The sequence below is a fragment of the Tupaia chinensis genome, unplaced genomic scaffold (assembly GCF_000334495.1).
Source record: "Tupaia chinensis unplaced genomic scaffold, TupChi_1.0 Scaffold000443_1, whole genome shotgun sequence".
Lineage (NCBI taxonomy): Eukaryota > Metazoa > Chordata > Mammalia > Scandentia > Tupaiidae > Tupaia > Tupaia belangeri.
Window position 1 is genome coordinate 376,950 of NW_006159948.1, and position 17,133 is coordinate 394,082.

Below are 17,133 nucleotides of genomic sequence, written 5' to 3' on the forward strand. Positions count from 1 at the left end.
CTGCATTCATTGAAAAGTAGACGAACACATGGCAAAGCTACAGGCCATGTTTCTGAGTCAAATGATTTTCCACTACTTTAAAAAATCTTCTGGTTAATTCAAATAAAAATAACCTCTACAAAATTCAATTCCACCTGAGTATATGGAGAAGATATGGTTTGATTAATCCAGAGAAATATGTAACCAACATTTATTTGGGGCTGCAAGATTCATTTCCTGGCCACATTTCTGTATTAAATTATGATTAAAATAATTTTCATTTGTAAAATCATTAAATATTGGAGGTAAAAGAAGGTGATCTAGAAGTAGTGTCTGGAGATTATATATAGACCATTTTTAAAGCTGAGAACTGACAACATAACACTTAAAAGATAATCTTGCTTAAAAAAAGAAGTCATACCAATCAGCTTGATATTATTGTCTTCATCTAGTAGCAAATTTTCTATCTTCAAGTCTCTGAAATAAACAAAACCACACAACATTTCAGATAAGCATTTGAAACAGAGGAATAACATTTTGCTTCCGAAGGGGAACAAACTATTTTAGAGCCATTTTCAACCAACCTATAGAGCTTGCTGCCAAAACACTCAGTCAATAAGTTAATATTTATAAGACATGACATCATTAACTGCTGTAGACTATAAATGGATTTCAGAGAAGACAGAGAACAAAGAGGGCAGAGAAACCATGGCAAATTTTCCAGAAGTGGGACTTAAACTTACATAGAACCACGGTTAGAAGAGAGTGGGACACACCATTTAAGACAGGCACTGCCCGAACAGTCAGGGAAACATAAACATGGCCGTGGGCTTGTGACACCGTGAGCAATTTCAGTCAGAGTAAGGGGTAGATTTGGGTAAGCAGTTAAATAAAGATGGGGGAGGGCAGTGAGTGGCACAGTGGAAAAACACAATTTAAGAAATCTTGAGGCTACCCATATGGAAAGGTTCTGGATTCGGATCCAGAGAATTCCAGATGGGGGGGTGGGCAGTGAGTGGCACAGTGGTAAAAACACAATTTAAGAAATCTTGAGGCTACCCATATGGAAAGGTTCTGGATTCGGATCCAGAGAATTCCCTAAGTACACCAGCATGCACATATCTGTGACCTGGGACTGGCTGGGTTTGGAAATGGATCACAAGGTCAAGATACTGTCAGGGTCTTGTCTCTCTATCTCTGTCTCTGTTTTTCTCTCTCTCACTCATGGAAGAAATAAAAAAAAAAAAACTTTTAAAAAATAAAGTATACAAGCCAACTTATCACTCCTATGACTTAGATGCTTAGAGCCCAAGTGTCATGACCACTTAGCAGGTAATAATAAATTCATGCTTTTAGCAAGCAGATATGGGGAACAGAAGAACGAACGTCAGCGATGTCAGCACCCTAATCCTCGGTGTTACACCTGAGTGTAGGGGATTACGTTTGCAGATGGACTGGAGATTACTGATAGATCATGATGGTGCCATTCACTGACAGTGAGGTGGCAGGTGGTGGAAGAAGGAAATACACTCAGGGCCATGCTGAGGGCGAGGTCCCTATGGTATCCGGCCTAGCCAACTCTAAGCTCACTGAGGGCAGAGGCCATGTCTGTCTTGTTTTCCACTATAGCCCAGTACTTCTGCCTTGTTTTCCACTATAGCCCAGTACTTCTGCCTTGTTTTCCACTATAGCCCAGTACTTCTGCCTTGTTTTCCACTATAGCCCAGTACTTCTGCCTTGTTTTCCACTATAGCCCAGTACTTCTGCCTTGTTTTCCACTATAGCCCAGTACTTCTGCCTTGTTTTCCACTATAGCCCAGTACTTCTGCCTTGTTTTCCACTATAGCCCAGTACTTCTGCCTTGTTTTCCACTATAGCCCAGTACTTCTGCCTTGTTTTCCACTATAGCCCAGTACTTCTGCCTTGTTTTCCACTATAGCCCAGTACTTCTGCCTTGTTTTCCACTATAGCCCAGTACTTCTGCCTTGTTTTCCACTATAGCCCAGTACTTCTGCCTTGTTTTCCACTATAGCCCAGTACTTCTGCCTTGTTTTCCACTATAGCCCAGTACTTCTGCCTTGTTTTCCACTATAGCCCAGTACTTCTGCCTTGTTTTCCACTATAGCCCAGTACTTCTGCCTTGTTTTCCACTATAGCCCAGTACTTCTGCCTTGTTTTCCACTATAGCCCAGTACTTCTGCCTTGTTTTCCACTATAGCCCAGTACTTCTGCCTTGTTTTCCACTATAGCCCAGTACTTCTGCCTTGTTTTCCACTATAGCCCAGTACTTCTGCCTTGTTTTCCACTATAGCCCAGTACTTCTGCCTTGTTTTCCACTATAGCCCAGTACTTCTGCCTTGTTTTCCACTATAGCCCAGTACTTCTGCCTTGTTTTCCACTATAGCCCAGTACTTCTGCCTTGTTTTCCACTATAGCCCAGTACTTCTGCCTTGTTTTCCACTATAGCCCAGTACTTCTGCCTTGTTTTCCACTATAGCCCAGTACTTCTGCCTTGTTTTCCACTGTACTCCAGTACTTCTGCTTTGTTTACCACTATACCCCAGTACTTCTATCTTGTTTTACACTATAGCCCAGTACTTCTGCCTTGTTTTCCACTATACCTCAGTACTTCTGCCTTGTTTTCCACTATAGCCCAGTACTTCTGCCTTGTTTCCACTATACCTCAGTACTTCTGCCTTGTTTCCACTGTATCCCAGGTACTCAGTAAATACCAGCGACTCTAGATTACCAAAGAGATCATTTTGAATTTTAGAAGCAAAAAATATATATTTGAACAAAAGTATATATTTGGTCATCAAAACCATCTAAGTCAATGATTATATGCTCTGGTTTTTGGTTTTTTTTTTAGAGAGATTTTTGCTATAAGGCATATGCACTCACCTGAGAGACAGAAAGCAAGAAATCACCCCCCTGGGGGCATGGCCACAACACAATCCCTTCTCCTTCATTGTCTTCTCAGAATCTTCGGCATGTACACACACATGCCCAGCATGAGTTTCAAGTTGTAGGGTCCGGAACTCAAACCTTGTTCGATTATGTGGAAGTCCAGCAACATAACCATTATGCCATCTCCTTGTTCCTGCTCTGGTGTTTTAAACTGTAGTCTGTCACCTCAGGCATACCTTGAATATTAATCATGTAATAATATTCTTCTTAAGGCCAGGTGGCATAGTGGTTAACGTGCTCGACTTTCACATGGTCGACCACATTCAAATTCTGGACCTGGCAGCTTGAAACACACCGGGGGCATATGTGTGCATGCCCAAAGTCATGAGAAGAGAAGAGAAGGGATTGCAGCATGGCCATCCCCCCAGGGGGTGAGTTCTGACTTTCTGTCTCTCTGTCCCTCTGGTGAGAGTATGCATCCTATAGCAAAAATCCCTAGTGGAGAGGGAGGAATATTCTTCTTTTGCACACATACTCACACACACACACAAAAATGTGCTCTCTTTCACTGTGTTGAAGCACCATTTTTGGTCAGCTTTTATTTTCCTAACTTTGAATAGAGAGATGGGCAAAAGAAGTATTTTTTCCTGTTATCTCTTTTTCCCCTAACCTCCACTATAAGGGATTGAACAGTGTAATCACGATAAAACAAACTTGGAAACTGATATACTATGTCAATATTAGAAATCCACAAAAGGGGGCAGTAGTAGGACAGTCTGTGGCTAAGCAGGACAGTGGTATCTCACTTAATGGGGCCTGTGCTGTGAGTCACGTCAGTTCAGCGTGTTTTATAAGAGAAGCCAGACATCTGAATTGAGGGTCGTGCACAATGGCACGTGTCTGTAATCCAACCATTCAGGAGACTGAGGCAGGAGGACCTCAAGTTTGAGGCCAGACTGAGTGACAAAGCAAGATACTGTCTCTAAATAAAAACAACACAAAACAAAAACTTCTTTTAAACAAGAACTTTTTAAAAAGCATTCTGAATTTTTCTTCAATTTGTAAGCACTACCAACAAACACACACTTAAAACAACACTGCATGGACCAATCTTACAAGCAAGAAGTGACCTGTAGACCACCAATTTTCAACATCAGCATGGTGGTTGCTGACACCTTGAAAGGACAAGAGATTGCCCAGAGAGAAGGTAGAAAAAAGGAGGAAAGAAACCAAGGACAGGGAACCAGCAGTTGGCGTAATGGCTATGTGGCTGGACTCCCACGTACTCGACCGTGGTTCGAGTCCCAGACACGGTGGCTTAAATTGACGCCAGGCGCGTGTGCATGCGTGCCCAAGATCCCGAGAGGAGAATGGAGGAGAAGGGATTGCGGCGTGACCATGCCCCCTAGGGGGTGATTTCTCGCTTTCTGTTTCTCTGTCTCTCTGTCTGTCTCTGTCCGGTGAGTGCATGTGCCCTATAGCAAAAACCTATTCCCCCCCCCCAAAAAAAAGAAACCAAGGACAATAGCCTGGTGCAGAACACTGACATTCACAGCAGATTGGGAAGGAACAGCTGGGGAGGCCAGAAGAAAATCGGTGAAGCTGTTGCCACAGGGACAACCAAGGATGGGATTTCAGGGTAGGAAGAAGAATTAAGCAGTCAAATGCAGAATAAAGGTAAGCTCTAAAGAGTATATGATGTATTCAAAGTTGGAAGTATTAGAGCTGGGAGCTTTAGAGCTGGACACTTGGATAAAAAAGATCTATGTTAAAATTTGCAGCTAACAAGCTTGTCCCATAGTGCAGAGTTGGGTACTATGCAGGGAGCCAGATCCTCCATGGCCACCTGTGGTTGCAAGGCTTTGAAAAATACACATGTGTATGCATGCCCAAAATCTTGATGAGAAGAAAGAATGCAGGAAAAAGCATTGCATCATGACCATGCCCTGTTTGGAGAGGTGATTTCTCTCTGTCTCTCTCTGTTTCTTTCTGGAGAGTGCATACGCCCTCTAACAATTTAAAAAAAAAAAAATTGCAGCTAGAGAATGTAAATAGATAGTCCCGAATACAACTTCCATTCTACTCACAAATGGAAAGAACTGTACACATTCACTTCAGTTCAAATAAATTATACAAGATACTTCCAAGCTATGCCTGCCTTTAAAAGATATCACACATGTCCAAATACAGGGTGACCCCAAATATAAGGTGACCTTTCTCCCCCAACTTTTCTGATTAAAAACTCATGCTCCTCAGAAAAAGCTTTTTGCAAAACACACATATTTAGTTTTTAGGTATGCAACAGAATTATCAAATAACTATACTATTTAGCTATGAAGCTATACAATCATATTTAAGTCCATATGCTAAAATGTCAACACAATTAATTTTAGAAATACTGTTTCTACACTCTCACATTTCATAAAACAATTTTATTCAAACTTGTCACAGGCAGGACCAGAACAACCCTTTGAGTCATCACCCAAGTTTCCAGTGTAAGATGATCTTTTGATCGACTGCATGTTTGAGAGAAAAGCACTTCTTAAACCAGTATATGATGTACTTGCTAGAAATCTTATCCCAAACCATAAACACCCAGTGAACTGCTTTTAGAGTGGTTTCTCAAACTATTGCTACTGGGAGGTAGCCTTCTGTAAGCCTTCCCCTTTCCTGAAGATAATGAAAACACAGCCCGACTTCTAGTCAAGCACATATGGTAATTCTGACTCACATGCATGCACACATGAAATAGGGTACCAGCAACAGCCCAAACTGGGATTCCGAGAAAACCAATCATAAGGCGACAGCACTACTGAAATCTCAAGGAAGGCCACAGTTTGTTTCAAACAAGATTAAGCCTCTTTGCTAAGGAAGAATGAAAGCCATGCTAAGGCGTTAAAGGAGAAATTTGGTTCAGAACAAATACAGTGGAGAAAGCCAGCTTAAAGGGGTGCGATAAAAGAAAGCACTTACCAAGAATAATAAAACTAAGCTGGGTAATCCCGGGGCCAAAAAGCTTAGAGAGCAACCACGACGATTAGAAAAATGATGTAAGTGGAAGACTAAACATTAGAGAAAATGCAAAAGAAAAATAAATGCCCACTCTTAAAGTTGAGGAAAGATCATGAAACCAGGAAAAGTAGCACAAAAAATTACTAGGCAAAGTGAAGAAATCAGTTCCAACGCTCTGCATTCCGTAGTAACTGACCTCCAGCCCCTAGGAAAATGCATGAAACATACCTGGTTAACTGGTATTGATCCAAGTCTAAGGAGACTTCAAAAAATTTGTGGAGGGACCAGCAGTTAGCATAATGGCTATGTTGCTGGACTCCCATGTAGTCAACCGTGGTTCAAGTCTTGGACCTGGTGGCTTAAATTCACTCCAGGTACATGCGTGTGCATGCCCAAGATCCCGAGAGGAGAATGGAGGAGAAAATATTGCGGCATGGCCATCCCCCCTGGGGGTGATTTCTTGCTTTCTATCTCTCTGTCTCTGTCTGTCTTTCTGGTGAGCGCACGCGCCCTATAGTGAAAAAAACCCCTCAAAAAAAAAAAAAAAAAGTTTGTGGAGAAGTAGATTTAAAATACAAGTCTACTTGGGTGCAAAATAATTTTGAAATCTATGCACAGCTTTTCATAATAATGTGAACTTTTAAAGATTACTCATCTTACTCTGTTGTCCAGGTTTCTAAAACATTTCAGCACTAGCCAGTCTAACTGCCCAGAGGCTCTATAACTAGCACATGGAAAGGTGAGCTGCCTCAGTCTCTGTCCAGGGCATCAGTGTACTTAACCAAGTAAAGGGATTCCACCCACCGCTTCTCTTTTGAAATTTATCTAGGTGCAGGGAGAGAATACTTTCCTTGAAAATGGTTATAGATACTGGAGACAATATGGAAAGAGGGTGGGAGAAGGGAGGAAAGAACTCAAGGAGGAAATTAGAGAGGCAGGACATTTATGGGACACAGAAATGGATGACTCTACTGATGATCATGTGTTTTGTATCCTCAGTTAGACTGGTGTGAAGTGTGTTCATGTTGAGTAAATTCAACTTACAAGCTAAGTGATATATAGTGACTAAATGTATAAAATAAATTAAAATTTTAAAAATATATGAAATTAAAAAAGAAAAAAGGTTCTGGCACTTTGTAGCATGGCGGTTAGGGTGGCTAGATACCACATGGTCAACTATGCAGTTTGAGTCTCTGACCCGGCAGCTTGAAAAACACACTGGGCACGTGTGCATGTGTGCCCAAAATCCTGAAAGAAGAAATGAGTAAGAAGGGAGGGATTGTGGCATGGTAATCCCTCTTCAGGAAGGAGGGCAACTTTCTCACCTTCCCTTCTCTCTCTCTCTCTGCCTCTCTCAGAGGGTATATGCCCTCTAGCAAATTAAAAAATAAAAATTAGTAAAAAAGGCTCTGAAATCCTATTTTTAAAAGCACCTTTTACCTACGTATTTATCTGAGTGGAAACATTATAGGCATGAGTGTTTAGAGCAATTTTATTCATAATTTCTCGAAACCGGATGCACACACGAGGCCCTTCAGTAGGTGAATGGATAAACAAACAGTAGTGCATCCAGACAATGGAATACTCAACAACAAGGAGGAGTGAGCTATTGAGTTATGAAAAGACATGGAGGAACCGCAAATGCATGTTGCTAAGTGAAGGCAGCTGGTCTGAAAAGGCTGCCTACTCCATTACTCTAACTATATGACCTTCTGGCAATGGTGAAACTAGTGACGTTAAATAAATCGGTGGTAGCCATAGGCTGGGATGGGGAAGAGAGGAAAGGAGGGATGAACAGGTAATGCCCAGGGGATTTATAGAGTGGTGAAATTATTCTTTATAATATTGTAGTGGTGGATATATGACATCATGCATTCAAGATCCACAGGACTACACAACACAAAGAGTGAACCGGAATGTAAACTAGTGTTGTGGTTTGAATATCCATCCCCCTAAAAATTCAGGGACCAGCAGTTAGTATAATGGCTATGTCGCTGAACTCCCATGTGATCGACCATGGTTCAAGTCCTGGACCTAGTGGCTTAAACTCATGCTGGGCACGTGTGCGTGCATGCCCAAGATCCCGAGAGGAGAATAGAGAAGGGATTGTGGTATGGCCATCCCCCCGGGGGGGTGATTTCTCGCTTTCTGTCTCTCTGTCTCTCTGTCTTTCTGGCAAGCACACACGCCCTATAGCAAAAACCTCTCCAAAAAGAAGAAAAAAAAAATTCATGTGTTCAGATCAGGCTGTGATAAGACTAAGAGAATGAAAACTTAACCTGACTACGGTGTTGGAAGGTAGGGCATTCTCGGGAGCTCAGGAGTTGGGGTATCTCATGACTGAAGCCTGAAGAGGGACAAGGAAAGAGCTGCACATGCCCCTGCCCTTTGCCATGTTGTAATGCAGCCAGGAGACCCTCAACAGATGCACCCCTGGTTCTTGGACCTCCAAACTATGACCTGAATACACCTTTATTTATTTATCAGGTCGTCAGAAAAGTCATGACACATTTTTAAACAGAAAAATATGTCATGACTTTCCCAGTGACCTAATAAATCACCTGACTCAGATATTTTGTTATCAGCAACAGAACAGACTAGAACAACCACAGACCTTAGTTAACAATAATATATCCATATTGACTCATCAACCATAACCAGCATGACACACAAACATGAAACATTAATAATAAGGAAAACAATAGGGTAAGTGGAAACTGAAATTTCTGAGCAATTTTTCTATAATCCTATAATTTTTTGGATATTTTTCCTTCTCCTAAAAGAGAAGCACTAAGAATGTGACGGCTCACTCAGGCTGTTCACAGAGGAGCATCCCCACCCCTTGAGTTAGTTCCGGAGCCCACTCCATACAGCAAGTCGCTCAGACCCTCTGCCCAGCTACCCAGTGATAGCCAAAGAGGCCACAAATGATCCCAAGAGGCCACAAAATTGAGCTATAACCTTTTAAAAAAGGGTGAATAGGCTTTAATGGTAGTATAGTGCAATAGTATATTTTTAAATACTGGCAGGCCTCTATCACAGAGAAAATAGCTTTCATCAGAAAACCTACTGTGATCCATGTGAAAAGCAAGCACCTTACTCTAGACGCGCCCAAGAATGAACACTAAGCTGCTAGGTGTCAGATGCACCCAGGGGAGGAAGGCGTGAATGGCAGTCTAGCAGGGGCACAGCAATCGGGAGGGGAAGTGGTCCTTGACCTGCTTCACTACTTTTATGGAAGGCAAAGAGAAACAGAAGGATCTGCCTTTGATTCTGCAGTTCCTTCTAGTCGCAGGTAAACTTGACATTCAGTGTTAACTTAAAACTGAGAACAAAAGGGACAATGAAGGGCGGGATCCCTGAAAGGATGGCGGATAGCTTTTTCTTGGCCAAAGGGATTTCAAAGGAGAGTAAGAAAAACAAGAAGAGACAAAAAAAAAAAAAAAAAAAATCATCAAACTACATGTTTCAAATGGGAGCATGCTGCTGTGTGCAAATTAAACTCAATAAAGTTGATTTTAAAAGAAAAAGAAAAGAAAAGAAAAACAAGAAGAGGGTGGGCATGCTCTAACATAAGAGGGCGTCAGATGATGCGTTTCCTAGGACAGTGCTGGGGGTGCATGGTAGGGAGGAAAAGGAGTGAGGAGTGCCTTTGGGACAAAGAAAAGCACCAATGGATCTTGGAGGAGAAGCCTCTGGTGCATCCCTTTGGCCAAGCATGAGTAGAGAGCTCAGCCAAGAAGAGACCACCAGAGAGACGATGGGCCCAGGGCACAGAAGGCTTCTGGACTCTTCCCTGCTAACCAGGCAATTCTAGGGAGACACGTCCACTGGGACTTGTCCTCAGGGCATGCTTCAGACAGGGAGGTGGCATTTTTCCAGAAGATCAGAGTGGACCCAAGAGAACGCTTCCACGTGCACCGAGGAGCTCCTGGCCCAAGACCTTTGTCCTAGATTCCTTCAAAAGGACAAGTGAAGACAAGGCATTAACAGTTACAGTGCCCAGGAGCTACCAAGCATACCCTTCCTCCTCGCCTCCACTCACCCAATCACTCCCTGAATTTCCTTTACGGTGGTCATCGTGCAGCTTTGGAGACTGGCCACATGAACTCAAGTTACTGTCCGCCCAGAAGGACAGGTTTGAAGAGGGTGAGAGTGAGGGACGCCCTGTTGCCCCAACAAACATACAATCCTGGCTCCAATCCTGGTAGGGGAGGAAAGGCAGCTACTCTGTGACAAGCCAAGCGCCAGACAGAAACACTGCTGCTGGGGAGCCAGGGAGTAGTCTGTGTGTGCACACCTATGTGTGTAGGTGTGTGAGTAAACACAGGTTTCTGTGTATACATCCATGAATGCGTGTGTGAGGGGACAGCATGGAGGTGCATGTGTGTGTGCATGCGCATGCACATATATGTTTGTGAATGCAGAGTGTGGGAATTAATCTATGTTGCAGGCACATACATATGTATGAGCACTCATGTGTCAGTATGCATGCAGTGTGTACACAGTCATTTGTGCATGTGTATACGTGCACACAACTCGCATGTTCCAGATTAGTGGGACAGCACTGAAGGATAACTGCCCTGGGCCTCAGCAGGCCACACACCCAGCCCACAGCGAAGGTGTAAGTCTGACCTACAACAAGGCACAGGCTTCAGCTGAGGGTCAGGAACCCAGGAGTGAGCCTGAAGGACCACAGAGCGTTGAGATCGAAAGATGAAAGTGAAGAGAATGACACAAAACAGAGGCAGCCAGGATCCGAGGGCAGGAGAGAAGGAGAGTGTGAACACCCAGGATGGAGGCTGAGCAGACCAGACGGAAAAGTCATGGTGGCCTGAGGAAGTAAGACAGACAGGATTCAGCCTCTGGTTTGCTCCACCTGACCTGTGGACAGGCTCTGGGCAGTTTCTAAGCTTCTGGTTCTTCCTTGAAAACATGGCTTCGTAACAGGGATTCCTGCAGGGTCATTAGTATGGGGAAATGAGACAAAGTATGCTAAGTGCTCCAGGGCCCCTGTGAGGGATACAAACCTAACAGTTAAGAGGTGAGAGGCTGTAGGTGAAGACAATAAAGTTAAAGATTCTCAGGATGAGGAGAAGGGGAAAACTCCAGAAAAGACTTAAAAGGGGTGATTAATGTGGTAATAAGCAAAGAGTCTTGGGGGGGGTATGGCCTTCCAAATGAAAGGTCAGAGAGAAGAGACTTGGGGAGAGCTAGACCAAGCTCAGACAGGATTAAGTTTAGGAATAAAGTTTTGCCTGTGGGGATAGCCACAAGACCGATTTTAGTAATAAACTAAGAATAAGGCATCCGAGAAATGCATGTTATGTCCCCAAGGCAACAGGCATTTTTCAGTGAACAAGTTTTTTTGGCTAGGTCTCGTCTTCAAAACCTGTATTAAAACTAAATGATTTGTAAATATCTGATTTATCTACAATATGGGCATTTTGGTAGCACATAGTAGTATGTTGTTAGCCATGCACCTGAGTTATTTATTCAAAATGAAATCTTTATTGGGTTCTTATAATGTTCCAGAAACAAATTCTGTTCATAAAAATGAAAGAGCTATTCACTAAAAAGATGCTACTCTACAAAGAGTGAGCTGAAAAGTTGGCGGATTGGCACAAAATCAATGAAGAAATTGAGATTCCGGGAAGAGTATGGAATATTCCAGAAAGAACATGGCCCTGGCTACCAGAAAACTTCCATTCCAATGCAAACGTGTACACTAGTGGTCTTCACTCAGTTTCCCCCATTCCTTCAACAATGCCTTGTTATGTGCCCACTAGACTGAGCACTGGGCTAAGCTACAGCCTACACAGAAGTCAGGCAGCAAACAAGGGAGAAGAGGAGAATACATATTTGAAAACAGAGGACAGGGTGCTCTAAGGGGTCTATGATCAGGGACCTCATCTGGAGAGCTTCCCAGACAAGGCAAGCTTGGAACTGGGATCTGAAAGGCGAGTAGGATTCAGCCAGACCAAGATGGCCATGGTAGTCCAGGAAGAGGACAGTTATGAGGCCCTGAGCACTCAGAACTTTAGCCTCCGCTTCCCATTTATAAAACTAATGAGTTGACTCTGTAATGTGACAGCGAACACAGACTCGGTCCTTACAGTGTCTCATGCTTGAGCACTTTACATGAACTCATTTATCTAGTCCTTAAAACATTCATGTGAAGTGGGTAATCCACTACCCCTCCTGTGCACTTGTGTTGAGAGAGGTACGAAAGCCCAGTCATCGGCCCAACATGCCTTTTAAGTAATAGAGCCAGCACATGGATACAGGTGGTCTGGCTTTAGAGTCAACACTCCGACAAACACCTCAATCTACGAGGCTGCTGAACTAGAGTTTTGCAAAATCTCTCATATCCAATCCTATTTCCAATTAGACACATCTTTGATATAACCAGTGCTTCCAGGTATGTGCTCGTCCTGCACAGAAGGCCCTGAGACCCAAAGAGATCCGGATGTGAGCCGATACTATCTCTCCAGCTGCCTGCCCACTCCTCTCACCAAGAAAACCTCATGGTTCAAAACTGTAATCCCCGGGGACCAGCAGTTAGCGTAATGGCTATGTCGCTGGACTCCCACGTACTCAACCGCGGTTTGAGTCCTGAACCCGGTGGCTTACAACTCACGCCGGGCACATGTGTGTGCGTGCCCAAGATCCCGAGAGGAGAATGGAGGAGAAGGGATTGCGGCATGGCCATCCCCCCTGGGGGGTGATTTCCCACTTTCTGACTCTCTCTCTCTGTCTGGCGAGCACACGTACCCGATGGCAAAAGCCTCTCCAAAAAAAAAACAAAAACAAAAACAAAACCGTAATCCCCACCAGCAGGTTGTGCCTGCTTCTTGTCAGACCCAAGAGAACAAAGAAGGCCTCCTCTTTTCCTGCATTCCTCTCCAGCACAGAGGGCCCTTTGCCAATATTGATGGATGACTGAGGTCACGGCCCTGGGAGCAGAGGCCTTGCCTCACATCCAAGCACCGGCTCATGCTCGCTTTGATCATTTGTCCCTTTCTCCTAGTCCCGCAGCCTGCATGGCTTGTCTCTTCCTGCTTAGGGATGGTGGTATTATATTACCCCGTCATGTTTTGTCTGTAGTTTGATTGGTCTGTTACTTTGAATGAACAGAAGAATCTCAAATTAGCCTCTCGGCAAATCTGTGTTCTTGTTGATTCATGTTAGGAGTCAATACTCTACATACAATAGGCAAATCATCAGGTTTCCACAACCTGCTCAGTGAGCGCATTTTAGGAGGAAAAAAACTTGTATTTTAAATGTGAGTATCTTAGGCAACCCTAAAATGGAGTAATTAGAGGTCAGACCAGACTCTACCTTTGTAAAATCTTAAACAGCACTATTACAGCAAAAGATACAAAGGCTTTGGCAAGTCCAGGTTAATATGAAGTTGAAAATCTATTTATCTAGGTTTAGCTTCCCTTTTAAAAATTCTATTTATGGGACCAGGAGATGGCATAATGGTTATGGCACTGGACTCCCACACAGTTGACCTCGGCTGGAGTCCCAGACCCAGCAGCTTAAAACTCATGATGAGTTTGTGTGTCTGTGTGCCCAAAATCCCGAGAGGAGACAGGAGAAGGGATTGCAATGTGGCCATCCTCCATGCAGGAGATTTCTCACTTTCTGTCTCTCTGTCTCTCCGTCTCTTGGGCAAGCACACGCACCCTATAGCAAAAATCTCTCGTAAGAAAAAATTATAATTCTATTAGTGGGACCAGCAGGTGACATCGTAGTTAAGACACTGCACTCTCACATGGTCGAGTCGACTGCAGTTCAAGTCCTGAACCCAGCAGCTTGAAACTCATGCTGGGCACATGTGCATGCATGCCCAAAATCTCGAGAGGAGAACGGAGGAGAAGGGATTGTGGCATAGCCATCCCTCTGGGGGGAGGGGGTGATTTCTCACTTTCTGTCTTTCTCTGTCTCTCCAACAAACACATGCGGCCTATAGCAAAAATCTCTTTAAATAAATAAATAAAATACAAATTCTATTTGTAAGAGTAACAAATTTAAAAAAAAAATTGCTTCTTTTAATGATAATTAAATAGTTCTGAGTAGATAATTAAATATTTAGATTTAATAGCGCAAGAAACTCTCACTTGATTAGTATCAGCCTAATCAGGAACTGAGTTTCTATAGTACCCTTTAACACAGAGAACCAAAAACCCTTTAAACCACTCTACACAGGTAGCTACAAAAATTCATCCTGAATCCTCTGGGATGATCCAATCTATATGCTCAAAAATCTTCCCACCAGGGACACCATGCCTTTCTGAAATGCTATGCTGTCTTATTCCGTTGAAAAATCTAACCTCGAAATAATTTATGAAATTCAATTCCACCTTTGCAGCATAAAGGAGAAAATTCTCCACTACTGGAAAAGGCTACAGTGAAGAATATACCACCGGCCGTCAAATTCCGAATGCTAAAAATCAGTGATAAGAATCTCTGAAGTCAAGACATTCAGGACCAGCAGTTAGCGTAATGGCTATGTCGCTGGACTCCTATGTCGCTCGACTGCAGTTCGAGTTCTGGACCTGGTGGCTTAAACTCACGCTGGGCACGTGTGCATGCGTGCCCAAGATCCCGAGAGGAGAATGGAGGAGAAGAGATTACAGCGTGGTCATCCCCCCTGGAGGGTGATTTCTCGCTTTCGTCTCTGTCTCCCTCTGTCTGTCTGGCGAGCGCATGCAAAACCTCTCCAAAAAAAAGAAAAGAAAGTCAAGGCATTCAATTAAAGCCACCCATGAATACATTCAAAACAAAATTTTAACCATCTGATCGCCTGTCTGTGTGTGTTATGTCACTAACATGATTCCTAGAGAGAAAGGCAAGGAAATCCTCCAAACTAATACCTATGTTTCCAGTTTTTCCCACCTTTAAAAGATCTGAGCTCTCACCATTCTGGGATTATGAATATATATTCAAGGAGAGGGAGAAAGAAAGTAGAAAGCCAGAGATCAGAGGAAGAAAAAGTGTACTGTCTTTGCTATCAAAACATTATTAAATTCATTCCTTTGACATCCTGACAGTAATTGCACTGAGAGGGATTGAATTTTGTTAAAATTACTTTAAAAGGGTTGCTGAGAATTTCCTGCGGGAGAGACTGGTGAGCACAGCTTCGCTGCATTTTCCTTTGTTGTCCTTGCAGTCCTGAGAAGCGCGGTGCTCATTTTACTTTTAACGGTGCAAAACCCTCAGAAAAACACTCCGAGTCCCACAGCAAGCTCCGCCACTTGCAGTCCTGGTTCTTTTTCCGCTGTGACCTGTGCAGTCAGTAATCCAAGCTGATTCATTCGTGCGGTTTCTGCCTTTGTCACCTAATGAACAAAGACAGAGCCAGGCACACTTACGACCGTCATTTTCTCGTTAATGGCAGAGCTATGACACCGCAGGCTACGTGAGGGAAACTGTCAAAAATAGCGCTATTCACTTGAAATTTCTGAATGTTTTCTTCCGTGCTGATCTAAACCCAAAGAGTTCTAACAAAGCGTGATCTCATGACTATATGTGCGTGTCACTAAAAATATGTGCACAAAGAGCTCTCACCTCGAAAAGGAGGAAGTCATCTGCATGAGCGGCGCCTGGCCAGGACCGGCCCTGGGAAAGCCCCAAGCGACGGGGAGTCCCTGCGGTGTCCCTGGGTGAGCAACAGCAGAGCATCCTGGGGTACCATTCTCGCTCCTAAGAAGACTGTTCTCTCTGCCTTGAAAGTAGTCTCAGAGTTCTTTTTTTTTATTTTTTAATTGCCTGAGGGGGGCATATATTCACCAGAAAGAGATAGAGAGAAAGAGAGAAAGCACCCCTTGCCCTTACAGGATGTGGTCACACTGCAATCCCTGCTTATCCATTTCTCCTTTTCTTTTTAAGAATTATTTATTTTACTTTATTTATTATTATTTAATTTGACCAGAAAGAGACAGAGAGAGAAACAGGGAAAGTGAGAAAGCAAGCCACCAGGTCCAGGACTTGAAACCACAGTCAGCCATGTGGGAGTCCAGCGCCTTAACTGCCAAGTCACCTGCCAGCCCCTCCATGTCTCCTTCTTGTCAAAATTTTGGGCATGCATGCACACATGCCTGATGTGGTTTTCAAGGCATCAGGGGTGGGATTCAAACTGTGGTTGGTCATGTGGGTTCTGGCTCCTTTAATCACTAGGACATGGGGGTGGCCCAGAAACTCTTGGAGTTCTAAAAGCAAAGGCCTAGAACTGCTTTCTTCACTAATCAGAAAATGAACAGCTTTCAGAGAGATAAAATATAGGATGGTGTGTTTTTTTTAAATATAAGGAGACTTCAAAAAGTTTCTGGGAAAAAAATGGAATTAAAGTATAGTTTATTTTGATGTAAATAATTTTTTTTTTTTTGGAGAGGTTTTTGCTATAGGGTGCGTGCGCTCGCCAGACAGACAGAGAGCGACAGAGAGACAGAAAGCAAGAAATCATCACCCAGGGGGGATGGCCATGCTGCAATCCCTTCTCCTCCATTTTCCTCTCGGGATCCTGGGCACACACACACACGTGCCCGGCGTAAGTTTTAAGCCACCAGGTCCGGGACTCAAACCACGGTCAACTACATGGGAGTCCAGCAACATAGCCATTACGCTAACTGCTGGTCCCTGATGTAAATAATTTTTTTTTTTTTTTGGAGAGGTTTTTTCGCTATAGGGCGCGTGCACTCACCAGACAGACAGAGAGAGACATAGAGACAGAAAGCGAGAAATCACCCCCCTGGGGGATGGTCACGCCGCAATCTCTTCTCTATTCTCCTCTCAGAATCTTGGGCACGCATGCACACGCGCCCGGCGTGAGTTTTAAGCCACCAGGTCCAGGACGCGAACCGCAGTCGACTATGTGGGAGTCCAGCAACATAGCCATTACACTAACTGCTGGTTCCCCCTGATGTAAATAAATTTTGACATCCATGTAGTTTTTTATTAAAAAAACACTTTCCATGAACTCTTTGAAGATTCCCTTGCACATGTTTCTATAAAACAGAGAGTTAAACAGAGTTGTCATATGAACCCAGCTGTGCTATTCTAAGTGTAGAATTTCTCAAGAGAAAATTCCAAGAACATTTTTCAAGAGAACATATGTTCACACAAAAATCTGTATATGAGCACTCATACGTGCATTATTCACAATAGCCAAAAAGTGAAAAATAACTCAAATGTCCATCAGGTGATGAATAGATCACCAAGTTGTGGTAT

The 17,133-nt window shown here is 43.4% G+C and overlaps 1 protein-coding gene across 1 annotated transcript in view; it reads right to left on the reverse strand.

The window, feature by feature from the left end:
- HUNK (hormonally up-regulated Neu-associated kinase) overlaps positions 1-17,133 on the reverse strand; it is a 149,099-nt gene that overhangs the window by 64,442 nt on the left and 67,524 nt on the right. The window contains exon 5 of the mRNA XM_006155282.1: positions 401-456. Coding sequence (XP_006155344.1) covers positions 401-456 — 56 coding nt within the window. The remainder of the gene's footprint in view (positions 1-400; positions 457-17,133) is intronic.